We start from the raw sequence: 23,271 nt of genomic DNA, 5'->3' as shown, positions 1-23,271 counted from the left end.
TAAATTTTTAAAATTAGCTTCCCAATCTCTTGTTCTTTCTTGAGATTGCTCTCAGGTCTTCAGATCCTTTGGTATTTTCTCCTGGTGGGTATAAAGATCAAAAAAGAAATTCAACAATACTGATAAATAGAATTTCAGCATCATAACATTGGCTTTGCTACATCGTGATAGCAGTTACAGGAAAGGAAACATCAAAACACCCCAAAGTCAGTTTGAATGTAAGGAGGAGACAGAGACCGCAGCCATTTTCTGATATCCCTCGGATAACTGAACTGTGGTTTTATTGCCAGTACCTCAGATGCTTCATGTGATTGGCATCTACAGGCTGCCCCTATTCCTTTTAACCTGTGGTGTGTGTTCAGTCACTCAGTTGTGTCCAACTCTTCGTGACTCCATGGACTCTAGCCCGACAGGCTCCTCTGTCCATGGAATTTTCCAGGCAAGAATACTGTGGCAGGTGGTTGTTTCCTACTCCGGGGGATCTTCCTGACCCAGGGATAGAACCCTGGGTCTCCTGTGTTGGTAGCCAGATTCTTTACCACTTGTGCTGCTTGGGTAGCCCCCCTTTAGCCTAGTAAATATCATTTGTTTTGAAATAGCAAAATTCAAAAATTTCCAGATTTTTTTCCCCTACCTCCCTTTTTTCATTTTATATTTAAAATTCTAAGCGTATACAGTTGACTCTTGAACAACACTGGATTTAGTCCACGTGTAATGTATAGTCGGCCCACTCCATCCGTGGTTCCTCCACATCACCAAATTCAACCAGCTACAGAGTGTGTACTGTGTAGTAATGTAATATTTACTGTTTAAAAATAGCCACGTATAAGTGGACCCATGCAGTTCAGATTCAAAAACTGTTTGAAAGTCAACTGAATTTGATTTGTGTAATCCAGACAGTAGTTCCTTCCTGTAGCATTAGATAGTTATTAGTTACTCATTGACATTTTATTAATTATTTATTTTATTATATATATATATATAGTATAGTTTTCTAGAAACAAGCTTCCAACATACTCTGTGAGGTTAAGCAGGTATTAACTATATTTAAACATATTCTTAATTGTCTTGCTACTAAACTTACATACCCTTCTTGACTTTCAGGTTGAAAACTTGGACTCTTGTTACTATGTAATTGTTTTGCTGTGCTTCCAGTCCATGGAATCATTAGGCCATTTCCTTCTCAGTGGGCACTTGACTCTTTTAGTCTGTTAAATATTTTAATTCCTCACCCCTCCTCTCCAAAGAAAAACTGGTTTCTCTTAATTTTTTTTTTTCTCAGTCATATGAGGTGGTTTTTTGTTTTGTTTTGTTTTGTTTTTTAAGGCCAGAAAACATATTTATTTGGAATTTGTGAAGACTTCAGCTCAGGAGTCACAAATCCAAGAAATACTGAAATTGTGTTCCACAAATGAGTTGTTTCTCAAACTGCTCGTGAGACATTTTAGGTGTTTCATTTAAATGAAATGGTGCTGATTTTCAGGCTAATGCTGTTGGTTAAATGTTGATGATATATTTTTGTTTTTCTTCTATTAAGATTGAATCTGTTTCTCAGCCACTGGAAAACCACGGTGCCTCTGGTCATCCTTCAGAGTCACTGTCTGCTAAATCGTGTGGAGCGTTGAGACCTGTCAATGGAGTTATTAACACGTAAGTTTATCTCTTCTGCATACTTCTGTATGCTCATCAGGCTTGTAAAAGATGAGTGTGAGGCTTAGTTATCCCTAGCCAGGACTAACGCTGCTTTAAAGGAGCAGAAACCTTATCACTTCATAATATTGTGCATGCCTCCTGCTGTAGCAAGTGTATTTTAAGTAGCATGCTGATGTACTTTCCTGTTACTTACTGTGGCCTAAAATTGTCCCAGCATGGAGAAAAATTGAAAGTCCTGAGGTTATTATGAATTGTTGTGATTAGCTCTGTCTGTGTAGAATTCCCCAGAAGTAAAATCCTCTACTCTAGAACAGATTAGATTCCTAAAGGCTGTAAATTTGTATTTTTGAAAGATAAGGAATCCTTCTGCAAGTGAACAGTGAGTACACATCCCTAATAGGCAAGATTCACCAGTAGAGCTGGTTCTCAGGCAGCTTATTAACATTTGCAAAAGTTCACCATTTTCTTACCAGTTATAATTTTTTAGACTTTTAAAATTTTATGTTTTTGTTGTTGAAGAAAGCTGAAATCCCTTAGAACCTCCTGAGTTCACTTACTGACCTTTGCATTTTTCAGACACAATAGAGTAACATCCACCAAGAGCCTTACAAATAAGCACAGATACTGCATCCCAATTTAGATTAGCAGACATCAGCATCAAGAGGTGATCTCTGTGCTCTAGAACACTTGTTTGAGTCTGTAAATATTTGCAGGTAGAGGTGGTTGAACCAATATTAGAAGCTTTGTTTCTTTCCATCTTCTGTGAAGTAAATATTCTTCCTTCCCCTTGTGTAGTCTTCAGCCTGTCTTGGCAGACCACATTCCAGGTGACAACTCTGATGCTGAGGAACAGTTGCATAAAAAGCAACGACTGAATCTAGTTTCTTCATCAACTGATGGCACCTGTGTGGCAGCCCGAACCCGTCCTGTGCTGAGCTGTAAGAAACGGAGGCTTGTTCGACCCAGCAGCATTGTGCCTCTTTCCAAGAAGGTCAGTACCAGTGAGACCTGGTCCTTGTTAAAGTGAGCCAGATGCTCAGATAGAGGTAATGGTCCTTGCCAACTTTGGTTCATTTACCCAGTGTTTTCCACACTTGGCTAACTAACAAGGCTTCCTGCAGAGCTTTAAGAGATACTAGGTTCCTGAGCCCTGTTTCCTAGAGATTCTGGTTAGGTTTGCTCTGGAGTTGGGCCTGGGAATCGTTTTCAAAAAGTTAGAAAGCTCCTAGGTGACTCCTCAGCCAGGTTTGGAAACAATTGGCTTGAGATTTTTAATAGAAATGGGAGAGAGGAGGTTGTGAGTTCTGCCATCAGTTACATGAAGGAGAGCGGTATGTCTTCTTTCTTACTGTTTTCACTGAAAATGGCAGTGTGGAATGCTTTACTTTTAAATAAGAATCTCCATTAAAATCTCTTAAGTTGATGATACTAAACGAATGTTTGTCTTTACAGACAAAATGGAAATTATTTTACATCTACAGGAAACTTTGAATTGCCGACTTTTCAATAGCAGGGTTGGATTTATTCTAAAACCAGTGAAATAGTACTCCAGTAAAAAAAAAAAAAAAAGGAGTGATTAAGAGCATTAACTTTGAAGAGGACAAATTTTGGTTTGAATTGTGGCACTGCCACTTAGTAGTTTTTGTTTGGGGCATGTTAACACCCCAGTCCGCCCCAGAATGCTTCGGAGATCTCATAGGGTTGTGTGAAGATTAAATGAAATGTATGTAATTTGCCTTGGGGGTATCTGGTTGATGAGTTTTACTAGTACATGGTTTCTGATGGTGTTAACACTTTTATTTTTATTAATTCATTTATTCAACAACAACAAAAATTTTTGAGCTCCTCCAATAAGCTGTTATAGAGCTCTGTGCACTGGGGATACAACACTAAAAATAAACCAGACAAAAATTCCTATCCTTGTGAAATAATCTAAAGGGTAGAAAGAGAAACTAATACATGAACATCTATTGTTTTATTTTCTGTTTCTACCCACTAAGTTATTTCACTAGAGTAAGAATTTTGTAAATAAAACAATAGATGAAGTATATGGCATGTTCTGTAGTGTTAAATTTGGCTTCCCTTGTGGCTCAGCTGGTAAAGAATCCGTCTGCAATGCGGGAGACCTGGGTTCAGTCCCTGGGTTGGGAAGATCCCTTGGAGAAGGGAAAGGCTGCCACTTCAGCATTCTGGCCTGGAGATTTCCATGGACTGTATAGTACACGGGGTTGCAGAGTCAGACACAGCTGAGGGACTTTCACTTCAGTAGTGTTAAGTGCTGAGGAGAAAAATGCAGCAGAGGAAGAAAATAGAGAATGCTGGGAAACTTAGTTGAAATTCAGCCTTGAGGCATTTTTTCATTCTAAGCCTTGGAGACGTGAAAGATAAGAGACTGGGAAGGAATGACTAGTGAAGTATAGATAGAAGGACACCAAGGAGTATGTGGTATGTAGAAGGCAAGTGAAGAAAATGTTTCAGAAAGGAAAGCATGATCATCTGTGTTAGATGCTGCAGACAAATCAAATTAGATGAAGACTGACACTTGACCGTTCAGTTTTGTGGGGCCAAGGTTGCCTGAGACCTTTGTACACAGTTTTGTTAGCGGTAGAAGAGTGAGATTTTGATTGGATTAGGTTCTGGAGAGAATGGGAGGGAAGGAATTGAGCAAACCATCAGAGATACCACTTTAAAAGAATGTTTCTGTAAAGGAGAATAGAGAAATAGCCTGTTTGACTGAGGGGGATGTTTCTTAAGATAACAGTATTGCAGTATATTTGTCAGTGGGAAAACTGAGGACAAGGAAGAGGCGGGTGATTGGTGCAGTGATTACTATTTGGACAGTAGATTTTCAGTGCTTGACTTGTTATAGTATACATTTGGACTGCATGTCTTTGCCGTGATCGTTTTTATTTTTATTTTTTTGCTGTGATCGTTTTAAAAGGAAAGTATTATTAGTGAAAATTACCTATCAAGCTCTAATGTTTCTCTCGTCTCTTCCTCAGACTGTCTGCATTACCAGAAAAGAACTTGATGGGTTTCTCATGTTGACATTTGAGTCAATTTTTTATTAATAGTTGTATAAATCTAAATTATTTTCTGAAAGGCTGAAGAATTGATATTGGAAGAGCAAAGAAAACAGTATATTACTGTTAAGTATAAGAAGGTAGTTTTGGCCGTGCCCTCGATGCTTTTAACAAAAACAAACAAAACCTACCAACACTGCCATGGAGAAATAGTGCTCTTTTTCTGAGGTTATAGGATGGCCTCCTGGACTCTTGTATCTGTGAAGTAGCAAGGCTTCTTGTTGGTACTGACAGTAGTTTTCTTCCTGTTCATGCCTAAAAACTGGTGTACTTTTGAAGGTACCTGTATGTATTTAAAATAAGGGGGAAACATACAGAGCATACTAAAGACCCTTTAGTTCCAGTGCCAGTGTCTAAAACAGAATCTTCCTGACATATGCAGAAATAAGCTACATGGGAAATAAGACAAAGAAGTCATTTTTGTTTGGGAAAGAAACCATCTGCTGATATTAGCAGTTATGCTGGAGTTCTGCCCTCGTTGAAGACAAAGGCCATACTCTCTATCTTAGTTGCTCACTGTGTCTCCAGTGGATCCTCGATTAGTGATACTGAGCAGGTATATTGCCCTCTCTCATTTTGAGGTGATGGATTTGCCAAGCAAATTTATTCAGTAGTTTTGGGTCCCATCTGTGTTCCAGGACACCTGGGCTTCCTTGGTGAACAACAGTCATTGCCCTTATGGAGCTTACTTTCTAGTGGTAGAGTGTTCAGAAATCACCCAGTACTTCGGACAATAGCTTCTAAAGTTTTATGGGATTATAAAGCACATGCAAAATTTTGGAAGGCTGAGATAAAGTAAGTAGAAGTAGAAGCTCTAATATTTTATTTACCAGCTGTCCTCAAGCGAAAAGAATTTTTTTAATACTTTGAACTGATATTCTGTGATTAACAGATAATGGTGAATAGATCCTTACTTTGATAGTGGACTTCCACCATAACCATTGCATTGGATTTCTAGTGGGAAATCCTTCATAGAGAAGTAATGCTGTTACAATGTTAAGGGAACACAGAATTTCTTTCTGTATCCAAGTATTTTATCTCTTCATTCAGTTCTTACATGTTATCTATATTCTTGATATTTTGGTCATGTGAAATGAGATCTTTTCTGTTAGTGTTATTTTATAAATGATGTTGATTTTTAGGTATTTATCTTGAAATTGAACACTTTTCTGAACTCTTCCAACCAGTGTTTTTTGGTTGGTTGGTCTTAGTTTTCTAGGTTGGCTTTCTGTCATCACACAATATGACACCTTGTTATGTACTTCTTACTCCTTTTCCTGGTCTGGATTCACTGTTAGAACTGTGTTAAGAAATGGTTGTGGTGAGACATTTCTGGTTTGAATGGCAATACTTTTAGAAGGTCACTATCAATTTTGATGTAGGACAGCTGAAAATGAATTGGGACACTTACAGTATTGTTTGCTGTGCTCTGGAAATGTTTAAAGATTTTAAAGGAAGGGTCAATTTCTTTAAAATTTGTTAGAACTCAAGGTGAAACTGAGATTGGCATCTATTCTATAGATGATTATCCATCTCTCAGATGCTTTCAGATTTACTCATACAGATTTTTATTAAGCATTCTTTTTATTTCCTTCTATCTGTAGTTAATATCCATTTCTCAGTCTTCGTTATATTTGTCTTCTCTTTCTTGATCAGTCTTGTCAGCAGTTTTTCTATTTTATTGGTCATTTCAAAGATCAGTTCTTTGCTGTTAACTCCTTCCTGCGGTCTTGGTTTTTCTCACCCTCTTTGCCTTCATTCAAATGCCTGGTTAATTTATTTTCTGTTCTTTGTTACATAAGAACAAAAGCATTTAACTTTTTGAGTTTTCTTCTGAGTGTAGTTTTGGATAGCATTCCACAGCCTTTGATGTGTGAAGGAAGTGTTTTTTCTGCTATTTGTAAGTTGCCTTTGAGTTTTTTAGTTTTTTGCCCAGGACTTAAGAATTGAGTTTTTAGATTCTAAATTGTTAGTTTTTCTTTTTAAGCTTTGTTATTAACTATTAATTTTTATAGCGTTTTGATCAAAATGTTTCTATTGTTTCTGCTTATGTTTGTGGTCTGTTGTGTTGATTTTTAAAAAACTGTCTAGTACAGTTTAATAAATTTATATCCTCTTTGTGACTGTGACTCCTGTTTAAGTAGTTGTTTGTCTTTCATTTTACTTTTCTTAATACTGTTTAGTTGTGTGTATTTTTCTCATTAAATTTAAATAAATTTAATGTTTTGTTTTCTATATGATTTTTGAAATAACATAAAAGTATACTTATTTAGGATGGTTTTGATTATAACATCTCAACGTGTGTTGAATATCTTCATATACCCCCCTTTTTTGGCTGCACTGGGTCTTAGTTGCAGCATGTGGAATCTAGTTCCCTGACCAAGGATCAAACCTGGGTCCCCTTCATTGGAAGCTTGGGGTCTTTACCCAGTGGACCAGGAGGGAATTTCTTTGTGTGAGTTTTGAATTTGAATTTGTGGTTCTTCAGTGATTTGAACACAGTTTGTTCTTAGATCATCATTTTTGTCCCTTAAAACTCTTGTGTCTTTTGGTAGGCAGAAGAGAACAATTGTTTATTGTGTTTTGTTGTGGCCAATCTTTGTTTCTTTCCTTTTTATTGATAACTGATTTTACTCTGTGCTGTCCAATATGGTATCCACTGTCCACATGTAACTATTTAAAATTAGAATTAAAAAATTCAGCACGTCACCCACACCAGCCCCATTTCAAGTATTGAGTAGTCACATGACTAGTGCTAACGTATTTAGTTGCACTAATACAGAATATTTTTACCATTGCAGCGCTGCACCAGACTGTGCTTCAGAGTGTTTTTTATGTACCCTGTTTCCTTCTGTTATTATGGAAGAAATGTGGTGACACTTTGGTTTTTTATTCTCTTAAGTTTGCAGTTGCCTCTTTTAAGTATACCAGTTATCGGTATATTACTGTTCCCTTTTCTTTTTTTTCTAGCTCTTACTACCTGCTCTACAACATTGTTGTGATCATTAAATTAGATTCCTGAAGTGACGGGCATATTTTGAACACAAATAATAAGTATTCAGATGTTAGCTAGCTGTTAATTTTTCTCTCACTGCCTTCAGCCCTTTGGTTCTCCCATAGTGCAAAGGAATGACAGTTAAGTTTATATTTATTGTGTCATCTTGTTGTCCTTTTACTTTACTCTCTTACTTAATAATAGAGGCTATGTTATCTTATACTTTTTTTTTTTTTTTGGAGACACCAAAAGTTTCGTTAATTGCTTTATTGAACTTGTTTTCCAGAAGTATGTTTTTTCTGAATTTCTCAGATTTGCTTTCTTTTCCTTTGTTCTACAATGTTCTACATGTAGTCCCCATGCAAAGGGTTTTGTTTTTGGTAATTTTTTTTTCCTCTTTCATCATTAAAAAAATAATTTTGTCTATCTAGACTATGTATTTATCATTAGGAAAAACTTAGCAGCTGACTGAATTAGTTACCTGTCCCAGTTCTGGAGGGTAGAAGTCTGACATTGAAATCACTGTCAACCCTTGCCTGGCCTCTGAAAGCTCCAGGCAAGAATTCTTTCTTGCCACTTTCTGCAGGCAGCCTTAGCATCCTTTGGCTTGAAGCATCATAGCTCCCATCTCTGCTTCCATCTTCACATGATCACCTTCCCAGTGTGACTGTGTTCTCATGTAGCCTTATAAGGATGCCTGTCATTGGGTTTAAGGCTTGGTTGCTCAGTGGTAAAGAAATCTTCCTGCAATGAAAGAGATGTGGATTTGATCCCTAGGTTGGGAAGATCCTCTGGAAAAGGAAATGGCAACCCTCTCCAGTATTCTTGGCTGGGAAATCCCATGGACAGAAGAGTGGGGCATGACTTAGTGACTAAACAGCAACAAATCCGGTAGTACTTTGTATTAAACTAATTCCATGTGCAAAGACTCAATTTACAATTAACGGTCACATTCTGTGGTTCTGAGCAGAATTGAATTTGGAGGTAGGATCCGAGAAGGTGTCACTATTCTTAGTACACTGGCCATTGGTCCTTGTCTTTGCTGCTCATAAGATAGTTGAATCCTTTTCTCATTCTAAATCTAGAAGACAGACTGATCGGTGCTATTTCCAATTTGATTCTTGGATTTCAGCAGTTTTCAAACTTAATTACCTTTGCTCTGAAATATTAATATTTGAACTTTCTTTTATTCCCCCTGCCAGTTTTCTGGCTCTCTTCTGTACTACTAAATTTATTATGTGAAGAACTTAAGTTCTCTTTGTATAGAAAAAATTACAGGTTTACCTGCCTCCTTCCCTGATTATTTTAATTCTGTGATGTATAAGACCGATGTAACAAACATTGATGTATGCACCATGCTAAATGCTAGTATTTTAATTTTTTTTACTTCATGTGTTTTTTTTTTAAATATTAAAGTTACAGATAACCAGTGGTCCTTTTATCTCTTTTATCGCTACTAGAAAGAGGTAACCAAAGAGCACCAAATGCAGTATGCTGTCATGTACATACTTTGCAAGTTGGTTTTGGTGTTTTGGTGTGTGTTTTTGGTTGGGGGGGTGTGTGTGTGTATGTGTTTTAATTCAGTATTGTGTTTTCAAGATCTCCATGTTGACATACATAATTTTAGTTCAGCTTTTGTGAAATAGTCCACATTTCCTTAAAAGGCACTGCTTGTGGGGTCGAGTATATTTGTATCCTGTTTCTTGACTTCAGGGTTCTAAATTTAACTCATATCTTTGACTTATTAATTGTGCTCATATCTTCTGTATCCTTTGGTCTACCTTCTGTTGGTTTGTTTGAAATCTGTTTGCTATGTGTATTGTGCAAGTTAAAGTGCAGTTTGATTGCCATTATAGCCTGAGCTAACCCTAACACCTCTATCATGTCACATAGTTGTCATTTCTTTTTTGTGGTGAGAATAATTAAGATCTAGTCTCTTAGCACATTTGTTGCTAATAATACAGTGGCGTCATCTATAATTCATTGTACTGTGCATTAAATCTCCAGGACTTATTTATCAACTAGTAGGCAGTTACACCCTTAAACCACCTCTCTCATTTCCCTAACCTCAACCTCATTTCTATTTTTTTTTTTATTCATATATGTTCATATAGTTCTAAGATGGCTGGTTTGGTACATCCTAGTTAATGATTGTTATTTCTTCTTCATCTTAATCATTATGTTGTTTCCCTTTTGATCTCTCTTCATGCTTTAACTTTAAATGGGTTTCTTTGATAAGTACATTTGCTAGATACATCCTTTTCCATCTCTTTGTTTTCAGTTTTTGTGTCAGTAATTTATCTGTAATTTGTTTTTATTATTTTAGTTATCTTGCTTTTCAGTCCCTCTCAAATTAGTCATTAAGTTCATACTTAATTACTTATTTACATTTATGCTTCTTACATCCCATTCCATTCTTGATGAATACATGTGGTAGGCCTTCCAATAGTGGTATGAGCTGTGAAGTTTTTATATATTAAAAACATACAGAATTAACGTTTGTGTGTGAAATGTGTATATACACGTGTGTATTTGTGAACACATAGTTATATTTTGCCTTTATTCTTGAATGATGACTTAACTACATGTAAACTTTTGTATTCAGCACCTTGAAGATAATTTCATTGCCTTCCAATACTTACTGTTGTTATTGAAAATTCTGGTATCAGTTTAATTGTTTCTTTATAGGTTATCTATCTTCTCTCTGGTAACTAAAATCTTTGCCCCCATCCCTTACTTTTGAGTGGTGTGTGTGTGTGGGTGTGGGTGTGGGTGTGTGGGTGTGTGTTTTGTTTTTATGCTTTGCAATATCAAGGGACATATTTAGATGTATGAGTTGGTTTTTAGCCACTAGGTCTTGGTTTTTGCATCCTCATTTTGAGAGTTCTTATTTGGCTTGAGTTTTGAAATTTTCCTAATCATTATTTATTCCTATTTTTCCTTTTCTGTTCTCTCTTTTTAAATACAAATGTCTGTATATTGTTGTTGGTCTTCATTCTCTGTTCCATATTGCTTCATTTCTTTTTATACTTTGCAATTTTATATCTGTCTTCCTATGCTTTATTTCATGTAGTCTTCTCTGACTGTTCCTCCTCTTCATCAGGAGGAACACTAGCTTTGTTTACCAGTTGGGTTTTTTATTTCAGTGTGTACTTCTTTCCTTAGAATCAGTTACTTTTAGAAACATCCTCTTAAGTACTTTTAGAAACTTTTTTTATCCTGTACTTGTCTCATGACTTGTATTCCTCTCACTATCACTGAAAAATTTTAATATACTTATTAAAAGTTATTTTCTGATTTTTCTATTTCTAGTTCACTGAAGACCACTTCTTCCTATTTCTACACATAGTGACTTCTTTATAATGGTCTGTGTTCTTGTATGATTTACAGTGTCTTTCATAGCTCGTCTGGGGCCATGGCCAGGGAGGCATGTTTTCTGTAGGAGTCTTGTGATCCCTGGACTGTGAAAGTGTCCTTAAACCACAGTTTTTCCATTAGCTTCTGAATAGACTTCCAGAATTCAGGTGAATTGGGACCTCTTACATGAACATAGGTTGGGACTGGGCTTTCACTTCTTGCAGTTGGCTTTTTCCACCAAAACACGGAGTAGATTTTAAACTTCCTTGCCACTTCTGTGGCTGTTATCCCAAGACCAGACTTGGCAGTGAATTCTTTTGTTTCTTGCATCTTGGAATTTCTTTCTCCTGATCAAGCCTTTGGCAGTGTGATAAAGTCTATGGAATTTTATCAGAATAATTTTTCTTTTTAATGCACAAAATAAAAGACATTAGCTTATAGGGGAAATCAAATATGTTGAAACAGTTGTTAAATTTTGTGGTATATAAATTTCTTCAGTTCAGTTCAGTAGCTCTGTCATGTCTGACTCTTTGTGACCCCGTGGACTGCAGCATGCCAGGCTTCCCTGTCCATCACCAACTCCTGGAGCCTACTCAAACACATTGCATCAGTGATGCCATCCAACCATCTCATCTTCTGTCTTCCACTTCTCCTCCTGCCTTCAATCTTTGCCAGCATTAGGATCTTTTCCAATGAGTCAGTTCTTCACATCAGGTGGCCAGAACCAAATTATTGGAGTTTCAGCTTCAGCATCAGTCCTTTCAGTGAACATTTAGGACTGATTTCCTTTAGGATTGACTGGTTGGATCTCCTAAATAACAAGATTTAGCAGCAGGTGTAGTGACTGTCTTGATTTCCGAGTAGTGATGAGCTCATAGATAGTTTGAGGTATCTGCCACCACTGTAATGTGATGGGTAAATCAATTCAGAGAGCGCCTCATGCCATGTCTTCCACTCAGAGACTCATAAAAGACATTAAAGGCTTAAAAGTCTTCTGTTTAAAAGAGTATCTTATTTTGTTTCCCAAACTTAAGATAAAGGTAACCTTGGTAAAGTAATCCTGATTAAGCCTGTGCATGAATTACAGTGATTCCAAGAGAATCATTTCAGAACATCTGCTTTCTGTTCTGTAATCTCTTTGTAGGTGATGTTTGGATACTTGGCAATACTGAAATTGAAAATGAAGCCTTTACCAACTAACATTTTCCGTTTCCTAACATCTCATTCTAAAATCATGAGTAGATGAAGTAGGTGTCTTTTTTGTTTAAGCATGCTGAAATAAATATAAAATATGGTGACTTTATTCACAACATTGATTCACTGATGCCATTTTGTTTTTAAGCAGTCTACATATGGTTGTAGGAAAATAAACTAATGAAAGGTTAGACGATTGTACATTTTCTTTCAATATTTGATATACTTGCATTTACTATTTTAATTGCAGTACACATACACTTGATTTTTATGTTGCTTATACTTCTTAATACCAGTGTACCTGGCATTTTAGATGTCACATAAAAAGTGGTCCTTTCTTAAGATAGAGCCTTGTTTCTTATTCCCATTTCCAGCTGATTCAGTGACCAGTGCCCTCGTGTGTATCTTGAACTCTTAATTGTAGTCTCTTCCTCAGTGAGCCCGCCAGAAACTCTGCTGTCCAGAGGCTTTCTGCTTAGATTTTTAGCCTCCTACCTATCACAGCTTCAGAATTCTCCAAATGCCTTAGGAATGGAAGCACCTGACATGTCATTTGTAGTTTCCTGTCCTTTCTTTTCACTGGGAATTTGGCTTTTGAAGTCTCCAAAGTTGTCCCTTCAGCCCTACAAAATCATCAGAATCTCTGCTCATTTCTCTGTACCCAGAAGTGACCCTCCATCAGGGCACCAGATTCTAAGCATCACTCAGAAATCACCCATTGTCCCCAAAAAGAAGCAACTCAACACTTCAGTGGTTCTTCCCCCTCTGGAATCTTGGCTCCTCAGTATTGTCATTGTTTTAACATTTCTCTCATATCTTAAAGTTATATTTACTTTATTTTTTCTTTTTAAATCTGACTGTTCTAGTTCTCAGTAAGAGTGTTGGTTTGCAGTAAGCTATCCATCATACCCCCTTTCCTTGCAATTTATTTGTTGAGAAAACTGGGTGGTTCCAGTTATTTATCCTGTGACTTAAAATTTTCTGGTTGTATCCCTGTGGTGTAACTTTCTCACCTCTTGGCATATCTAACAGTGTTTTTTTGGATGTTGGACATTTAATTTTACATGATTGAAGTATAGAGATTATGTTCTCTTCCTTTAAAGAGGCTTTGTTTTGTTGGCAGCTAAGTTATTTGAGATTCCGTCTTTCCTTTATTAGGAAGAGTGTAGAGTAACCCAGGTCTTTTGGGGTCTTTCTGAATGCTCCATGCCACTTGACCGGTCACAGTGGGGAAGTCTCTCTGCCACTGTGAGCTCTGGGAACTGTTCAGTCCATAGTTCCTTGGTGGATCTTCTCCTGACCTGATGAAGTTTAACTCTGTACGTGGGATTCTAAATATTCCACGAACGCCTGAGGGAATCTCATGATGATTTCTGGCGCTCTTTTTCTGTATGGCTTCCTCTTCTGAAGAATTCTGCCTCATGGTTATTCGTCACCTGAGCCTCTGCACTGCAGTCTCTGGGAGTTTGTTTCCTCAACTCAGTGGAACCATCACGCTCTGCTTGGAACCCCTCACCTGCTGAGCAGTCTGTGTTGTGCCTCCAGGCAGAAAGCCGGGACAGTCACAGCCCAGCTAATTTGTTTCTGTCTTAAGCTGTGTGTTGTCTGGTTTCCTAGTTTATGGCTAAAAGATAAGCATGATCATTCTTAATCCATCATGGCCCGAAGAAATTCTGTGGGGTCGTTGTTTTCTTTTCCAGAATTTCATTATGATACTATCCAAACATGGCATCATTGTGTGAATTTTGCAGTGAGCAGCTGTATCTCCTAGATTCTACTGTTAGCATTGGCCACATTTTACCATTATATCCATCCCTCTGTATATTCCTTAATCTCTTACTTTTAGTGCATCAAAGTCTTCATATAGAAACTTAAATCTAGGTTGTTGTTTTGGTAAGGGCACTCACATGAGAAGACATGTAATATCTTGTCTGTCTTGTGTTATTAATCAGTAATGGCCATTGCCTGGACCTCCTTGTTGCATCAGGAGTTGAAGTTATGTTCTACTCATACCATTTATTCTTTGTTTATTAGCTAGACTATGTCTTTAAAGAGAAAAATGCCCTTTTCTACAATTGGTTTTTACCCTTAACTACAGTCTGTGGGGGGAGGGGGGAGCATGATTCATGTTGATATCCTTTTATCTACCAATTTTCAAGTGCTAAGTTGATTTCCTGCTGTCTTCCAAGGACAGTCAATAAAGTCTTCGTGGAGGGGGTGATGTGTGTGATTATGAAGTCATCAATTTAAACATATTTGAGTTATTCAAGCCATTGAAATTATTTTCTATGATCTAGTTACATTTTGTTTCATGGAAGCCTCTTCACTCTTTTTCTTGAGTCCTTTTGCCTTGACTGATGTAGTCTTGAGGCATTTCTTCTTTCTCACTATTAATATTTAATGGGTGCCTCTGCTTTGAATTTTGCTAAGAATGATCATCGTAGCTTGAGCCACCTGGTTCTCAATGATCTTGACCTGCTTGCCCAGCCTAGGAAGCGTTTGACCTTGTAGTCAGTTCTGGTTGTCACAGAGGTGGGAGGGAGGGTATCACTTGCACGATGAGTAGAGGCCAGGGAAGCTGCTACTTACTTCTGTGCCCAGGACAGCTCCTCACAACAAAAAATTATCAGGCTCTCAGTGTCAGTAGAGAAACTCTGACATACATTAATTTAGCTAGCACTCATGTAGTATTTTAACAGCTTGCAAAATCATATTTCTCTCAGTCCCATGACATTGGCATTATGGATCCTTTATTAACAGATGAGTAAATTTGAGGGGTCACACAAGTAACATGAAAGCTAGGATTTAATATCAATGATCTTTACGGTTGATTTCCTTTTTTCCCCTTCTTCAATTATAAATGAAAATAGTGTGTTTTGTATGACTATACAAGTAACAGAGTTGAGACCAGACACTATTCTAAGTGATTTTTATATTCACAACAGCCTTGTCAGATAAGCAGCTGTTATTATGAATGAAGCCATTAAGTAACTTGTCTAAGTTTATACAGCTCAGTAGCAGAGTTAGGGCTCAAACAGCCTGGCCCCATTGCTCACACTTTTAACTACTGGATGTTGCCCCATGGTTTTTCTTTTACAGTTTAAACATAATAATTTAATAAATAATTTAAATCATCATAATGTAATTTAATAAACATAATTTAAAATCTTTTTAATACCTTTGGGATTTGTTTTGATGTGGAGTAGGAATCCAGCTTCTTCCCCCACCCCACCTTTTGATATCCCTGAGTCATACTTTTAACATGTGGTCAACGAGTCACTCCCTTCTGCCTTTGCTTATCAGAAATTTTCTGGGAACTTTCCCCCTTAGCATTTATTCTTCTGGTTTGTAGTTGCTTTAAATTCCATTTGCCTCTTCTCCCTTCTGTACCAAAAGCCTATTGAATTTGATTATAGATTAATTTGTAGCATATTAAAAATTAATAACTTTAAGCTTTGTGCCTAAAATGTTAGTTAAACTTATTCCAGAATGTGTGTTTTTTTGTCACAGTCAAGAACAGAGACTCTTTTCTCACTTTATGTTTCTAAATGTTGTTTTTTAAGAGGATGACATTTGAGAAAAAGACCTGAGGTGAGGGAATAAGCTTGGAGCTAATAGAAGGGCCAGGTGTAAAGGTGTGTGATCTGGAAATTTGTCTGCCATTTTGGGGAAGTAGCAAGGAAGTCAGAGAACTGGTGGCATGAGCTAGGAGAAAAGCAGGAAAGGGAAATGAAGTCAGAAGTAACAGATGGCGTAGGGCTTTGTGTGTACCATTGCAAGAACTTTGACTTTTATTCCTTGTGAGATGAGCTATTAGAAGGTTTTGAGCAGAGAACTGCATCATGGTTTGATTAAGGTTGTGAAACAAGATATACAATAGTTGAAGGGAGGGGAAAACAGGAATACCAATTAGGGGACTATTTAAGAAACCCAAATGAGAACTGCAGTTGAGGGTGGTATAAAGTGGTCAGATCTTGGACGCTTTTAGAAGGCAGAGGTGACAGTATTTCATGACTGGTTTTGGGGTATGAGGAGGGAATGGAGTTTAGGATGAGTCCAGGGATTTTTAAGACTGAGCTACTGAAAGTAAAGAAGAGTTAGGAGCACAGTTTTGAAGTCACTTAACTTTGGTTGCCTCCTAAGACATCTAAGTAGAAATATTGAATGGCCAGGGTGAAACTGTGTTAATTGATACCCTAACGTCGAATAGTTTTGATATCCAGGAGTAAATCACACTTGCTCATGGTAGGTTTTTCTTTTTTGTGGGTTTTTTTTTTAAATAAATAAAATTCACGTGTATAATTTAACATCTTGTTTTCTGTGTGTGTGTATGTGTGTTTAAAGTTGCCCAAACTATCCTTCAAAAAACTCACCAGATTTTCTCTTAATAAATTATACTAGCGGACCGGTGCTTAAGTGGTTTATCACTTAGCTAGTGCTGTTTTTTTAAGTTCTTCTATGTTTACATCTTTCCCTTTTTTCTCTTCATTAGGCCAGTCTTACAGTTATGTAATTAGTTGCTCTATCCTGTCTACACCTTTCTTGAGGTGGGTTTGGGAAGAGCAAGGGGGAACTCCAAAAGAGCAGTTCTTGAATTTGCTGTTTCTGTCATGTATTTTTTCTTTTGGTAATTTCAGCTTTTACTTTAATTTTATTCTTAGTTTGGTTTTCTTGTCGAATTCGTTTGACTTTACATCCAGTCTCTTAATGACTTAAGGGATACACTCTAGCCATAAAAAAAATGGAATATTGTTCATTGCCCACTTGGAGAGCTAGTTCATGTAATGGTTTACTTCATCAGAAGAAAATATACCTCCCTTTTAAGATTTCTTGTTTTGATTTTTATATATTTTTCTAATCTAGTCAATATTTAAAGTTTTGGTGCATTGGATTCTAATTAGCTAAATTCTCCCATTCATCTACTGGTGATCTCTGGGTTTTGTCCCTGGTAATGCAGGTCCCTCTTTCTCTACCTCAAAATGTTATCTCCCCCAGAAATCCAGCCCTGGTTTAAATAGGATGCAAGAGGTATTTTTTTCCAAAACAGTACCAGTTAATGTTGTCTACCAAAGTGCATGTTTAGGTGGTGTGATTTCCTTTGAGAGACAACTGTTGTTGCTTACTAGAATTCTTTTACTTTAGTGTAAGTTGTCCAGTCTGACCTTCGCAGGGCCTTATTTGAATACCACCCATCTATGTCGCTGCAAGGAGGAGGCAGTTGAGGAAGGTTGATAAAGACTGAATTGTTCTCATATTTATCTTTCTTCTGTGCATGTCTGTGAAGGCAAACAGCTTTCAAGAGATGTGTGTGCTGAAACTAGATGTAGTTCTCTCAGTCGTTACAGAGTTTCAATGCTACCCTTTGTCTTTATTCTGATACTCCCTTGCTCCTAGCATCCCATGTCATAGTGTCATTCCATAGACAAGTCATTTCTTCTAGGACTGCATGCTGCCTGGGTGACTTTGCATGGTCATGATTTGGCAAATGCCAAATCCTAACACTAGAACCTAGGGATCCTGCATTCAGCATGACCTGAAGTTTAAAGCATAAAATTATAAAAATCCTATCATTTAAAAACAAAACAGAATTACATCATTTGAAAACTTGTTTTTCACTATGGACTTAACTAGGGAGGTTGTTTCTTATCATGCCCACATGTATACAAAAAAAGTTTAATGAAAATGATTTTTATTCTAATTAACGCAAAGACTATGGGTATGAACACTCACCATACCAAATTCATTTTCATTACTTAAATACGAGCTTTATAACAGTAGATGTCAGGCTAGGTTAAAGAGCAGCTAATGAGTGTAGTCCAGGGAACCTTGCCATGTTGTTTCAGGCCTCCTGGAATTCTTTTTTTGGAGATATGAAAAGAACAGGAAAGGTGTGGTTGGTTATTCATTAGTAAAACTCTGGTGGATGAAGTTGCTGAAGAGGGAAAGTCATGTTCTACCTAGAAATCTGAAGCAGATCACTGTAGCAGACGGTGGAAAAGCATCGTGGTGGTAGAAACATACAGGTATTGTAAAGTGTTCTCAGTAAGCACGTACATGGACTTCACATAATTAGATCTCTTCATTGGAGAAGAAGTGGATTTACTTAATTACTTTGAAGGTTAGTGTGTTGGAGAAATGGAAATCTTTTAACAAACTGATCAAACATTTTGTTAACTGTGTCATATATATATCTAGAGAGGGGGGCTTTTGAATCTTTGGAATACTGAATGGGGAGCTGAGTTTTTATCAGACGCTGAATCGAGTGTTATCTGGCTTTTCACAGGTTCACCGGAATAGCACAGCACGTTCTGGCTGTGATGTGAACCCTTCCTGTGCGCTGTGCGGCTCCGGCAGTGCCAGCACCATGCCTCCAGAAATCCACTACGAAGCCCCTCTGTTGGAACGCCTGTCCCAGTTGGACTCCTGTGTTCACCCAGTTCTAGCATTTCCAGATGGTAAGAAAGGCTCCATGAAGTCTAATGAGTGAGACTTAAAGGGTTCGAAGTGAAAGACAGTTGGCCAAGATTCTGGTACAGTCCAGGTACTGTCCAGGTAGAACTGTCAACAGAATATTCTCTTAGGATTTTGCACATCATGCACAACACATCCCCTCAACCAGAATGTGCCTCTAAAACATTACAGCTTGCTAAGTGCTTTTGCCCTAAGGCTTCACGTGGTGAGGGTGAGGCAGGTGCCTGTGTTATGATGTACAGCAGCATGGGCAGCGCTGTTGGGGAGAACGTCTTCATCCTGGGGGTGTACCTGCTGTGGTTACGAGACTGCCTTCTCAGGTGTACGCAAGCAGAGAGCCTCAGCTCGCAGGTGCTGGGTGTACCTGATAAGCCTCTGTGTCTGCTGATTTTCTCTTCCACCTCCCTTTTCATAATTGCTTTTCTCCCACCTCACAAAAGAAAGTCACTCCTCTTACCCATATTGAGTCTTGCTGTGGGTCTTCCTCATCCCCCAGAGTATAAAAACCTTGGGCAGTAGGGACACCAAAGGAACCATCTCAGAGTTCATGGCTTCTGAAGAAGAATCCTGTGGGAGTTAACTAAAAGGAAATTTGAATAAATAATGAAGATGGAGGTACAGTATTTTTTATGTATATAACATATGGCAAGATCCTCTACTTTTTTTGTTACTTTAGAATAATAACTTATGTTTAGAATTAATAACTTACATGTGAAACGAACATATTGCACATCAACTATACAGTATTTAAATTTTAAAAATAATTGATAACGGAAATTAGATTTTACTGTGACTGAAGTCTGATTGAAGATACAGATTTTAACATGCCAGGATGTTGGTATAAAATGTCTTGAATGTGTACTTTAGTTTCTTTTTTTATGTATGAAAACTGTCTTTCTCCTTATATGTAATGTATTATGTGTTTGGCTGCACTGGGTCTTTGTCGCTGCGTGCATGGGCTTTTCCCTAGTTGCCGTGGGCAGGTGTTAGCCTTCATCGTGGTGTGCGGGCTTCTCGCTGCAGTGACCTCCTGTTGCAGAGCACAGGCTCTAGAGCAGTTTGGGCTTGAGGGGTCGTGTCGCGTGGGCTGCAGTAGTTAGGCTCCTGGGCTCTAGAGCACAGGCTCAATAGCTGTGGCCCATGGGGGCCTTCGGTGCTCTCTGGCATGTGGAATTTTCGCAGACTAGGGATTGAACCTGTGTGTCCTGCAGATTCTTTACCACTGAGCCACCAGGGAAGCCTATAATTGTCCTGAGTTTATAATTTTTCTAAAAATTACATTTTGGAATTCCCTGGCAGTCCAGTGGTTAGGACTCTGTTCTTTCACTGCCAAGGGCCTAGGTTCAGTGCCTGGTCAGGGAACTGAGATCCCACAAGCCTCTCGATGTGGCCAGAAAAAAAAATCTAAATAAAGAAAAATTACATTTCAAATGGTGAGGAGTTCATGAGCAAAAATGTTGAAAACTACTCTATAGACTACAGAAGCCAGTGTTTTGATAATTTGGATTGGTTTCATTGGTTTGCAAATAATCTACCCATCTGGCCCCAACCTCCAGAATACTTAAGTTCTCTGAGGATAAGGGACTATGTTTCTCTCCCTACTCTGTCCTTCATAGCACCTTACAGATAGTCTGTACACATTTTTGAAAGGAGGGTAACAAAAATTGGGGTCTGGGGAATGAGAATTATGTTGCATGTAAAATTTACTTAGTGGTGTGTGAAGAAAATCCGGTTTTTAGCTTGAGTGGTATATTATCTTTTTCTTAAAGGGACACAATTTGGGCTTTATGGATCATACTGTCTAGGTTTAGTCTGTGTTGGAACTAGGCAGCTCTGCATTTGTAGCACAAAACCAGTATGTAGACTGTGTATAAGGATGTGGGTGTGACTGTTTAAATAAAACTTTATTTATAAAAGCAGTCATTGCTGATAAACTATCCTAGAAAATCCCCTCTTGTAATTGACAGTTGATCAAACATTAAGTGAAGTTGTTCAGTCATGTCCAACTCTTTGTTCTTCAAATGATTGGATTCTTTCTTGGTCATCTAAATCTGTTAGCTTCCCCAAGCCGCCTTATTAAAGCTCCCTCCAGCTGTAAGAAAGGGCATGGTGTAATAGTCTTGCTGCCATGTGACTTATTGGAAATATTTAGAAATCTTGAAACATATGAACAGTAAACTAGGCAAGGGTTTATAATCAGGAGTGATGGAGCAGTAAATAACACTTTAGAACATAATGAATGGAAAACACTTAAAACATTTTCCTGTGTGCTTCAGATTCCAGAGTCGTTGACTCTTACCCTCTCCTGCCACTTGGATTATGGCTCATGTAACTTAAGATAATATTTGTATAGCATTTATAGTTTATATGCACTTCTCTTATTCTTGTCTCATTTGGTTTTCTCGGTAATCTTGTAAAGTTACTTCAGTTTTACATCTCAAGAAATAGGCTTAGAGAGGTTGTGGTTTATCTCAGGCTACATAGCTGATGTAGCAGGCTCCAAAATTTAAATCCGAGTAATCTGATTCCTGTCCTTCTTTTCACTATAACTCATGCTTCTCTCCAGCCAGGTTATTAAGAGAAGTCAGATTTCTGCCCATTTCCAGGCTGCAGCTTCAGGCAGAGACACCAAGATGACTCCAGAACATTTGTTGAGTTATTCTCTTAAGATTACAGTGTTGAATTGCATGGTCTCCTATTTGAATAAAGAAGCCTGAGCCTATATAGTTTTATTAAGGTCTGATAAGATCTTTTTCCTGTTGAATCAGTATCAGCTGATAAATACGTTGATCATTGCTTTGTCAACAGGATTACCTTGTATAGTTGTGAATTCCCTCTCCCATCACCTGAATATGCCCAAGACACCTGCCTGACATCTCCTGTTCCATCATTCTGTACTCCCTGTGGTCTTTATTTTCCTGTCTGTCTCTGTCTTCTCTCCCCACCTCCACCCTTTCCCCACTCTCTCCCTTGTGTCAGTCACACACAAACACACACACATATCCTAATTATGACATTGGAGTTTGGACAAGAGAGATGGTCATTAAATTCTCTTTATGAGACAGTAAAGAAGAATAGTGTTGTTTTTTTTTTTTTTTACTATCTCAAGTCGAGCATTAACATATCTACCTATGAATACAGTAGACTTTCTGTGGCTCAACCCAGGGACTTAATTATTGTGTCTAATATTGTGACTATTGGGATTTTTTACTTGATTCACACCACTGCCACACTCAGAATACAGAATGCCACATTTGTAAACTGAAAGATTGCCAGGGTCATGAAGATGTGAATAGTGTCTCCTGAAATATTGAGATTCCCCAGATCTTTTATCCCCAGATCTATTATCTTATAATAGTAAGTAATAGTGAAAACTAGCAGCCAGCATACTGTGTGGGTCAAACCTGACCTCTGGGCCACCCCGTTCTTCTCTAGAATACATTTAAAGATGGCAGGACTTCCAACTTTTCATTTTCTGTAGTTTTACTGATGTTTCCCTGGCCAGTCTGTGTACTTTGTTAGGATGGGAACCAATTGCAGCTCTTAATCCTAGAGTTCATCTCCCATCTTCCACACCTTAGCCACTCCCATTCATTTTAGGAACTGCTCCCTGGCTGGAAGGTGGAGACGTTAGGGTGTGATAACCCTTTAGTACTGAGTGGTGGCTCAGAGGTAAAGTGTCTGCCTGCCATGTTGGAGACCTGGGTTAGATCCCTGCGTCGGGAAGATACCCTGGAGAAGGAAATGGCAACCCACTCCAGTACTCTTGACTAGAAAATCCTGTGGACGAAGGAGCCTGGTGGGCTACAGTCCATGGGGTTGCAAAGATTTGGACATGACTGAGCGACTTCACTCAGTCAACCCTTTAGTATTCCAGAAACAGGAGCTTGGTTCCTAATTACCTCATTTAATCAAGCCAGCTAAACCTTAGCTTGAAACAGGATGTATAACCTTGGGGAAGAACACGTTGACTTACGTTTATGCTTAATAAGAGCACCACCTGCTGGCCTCGAAGAGCTCTGCTCTTTTGAGAGAGCTTGCCAAGACAGCTAGCTATATCCATGAGGCTGTTGCAACTTACCAGCAGGAGGAGGAAGTGAGCATGACTGAACACCATGAGAAAGTGTGCTTGAGAAAATGGTGGATCATGGAATGTCAGACTCTGGCGGGCCTGAAGCTAAAGTCTTCTTTTTGTTTGAGGAAATGGTAAACTAATGTTTCTTGTCATTGACCTGGTTAAGGGTCTGTACCCTCCTGTCTGGTTAATACCACTTTAATGGCCATTGCCTATGCAGGTGTGAAATGTGTGGAGTCCTCTAGCGGAACTGTTGTTCTCTTCCATTTTTATAACTCTTCCTTTGCTTACTTTCAGGTCCTCTATGTCTATTTTCAGAATTGTAGCTCTGTGTGGATCCCAGGTGTTATTACTCAGAGCATGAACTCAGACTAGCAATTCCTAAGAGATCATTTTTGTTCACTGATTTTTGGGGGATTTAACTGAGTCTCTATTCACTTTTA

At 38.1% G+C, this 23,271-nt stretch overlaps 1 protein-coding gene across 4 annotated transcripts in view; it reads left to right on the top strand.

Annotated features, from left to right (window-relative positions):
* KANSL1 (KAT8 regulatory NSL complex subunit 1) overlaps positions 1 to 23,271 on the top strand; it is a 167,436-nt gene that overhangs the window by 131,103 nt on the left and 13,062 nt on the right. For all 4 annotated transcript variants that reach the window (XM_018065300.1, XM_018065302.1, XM_018065301.1 and 1 more), the window contains 3 exons: positions 1,538 to 1,650; positions 2,449 to 2,644; positions 18,566 to 18,737. In XM_018065300.1, the coding sequence (XP_017920789.1) occupies positions 1,538 to 1,650; positions 2,449 to 2,644; positions 18,566 to 18,737 (481 nt within the window). The remainder of the gene's footprint in view (positions 1 to 1,537; positions 1,651 to 2,448; positions 2,645 to 18,565; positions 18,738 to 23,271) is intronic.

This window comes from Capra hircus, chromosome 19 (genome assembly GCF_001704415.2).
Source record: "Capra hircus breed San Clemente chromosome 19, ASM170441v1, whole genome shotgun sequence".
Lineage (NCBI taxonomy): Eukaryota > Metazoa > Chordata > Mammalia > Artiodactyla > Bovidae > Capra > Capra hircus.
This window is presented reverse-complemented; position numbering and strand designations above follow the sequence as displayed.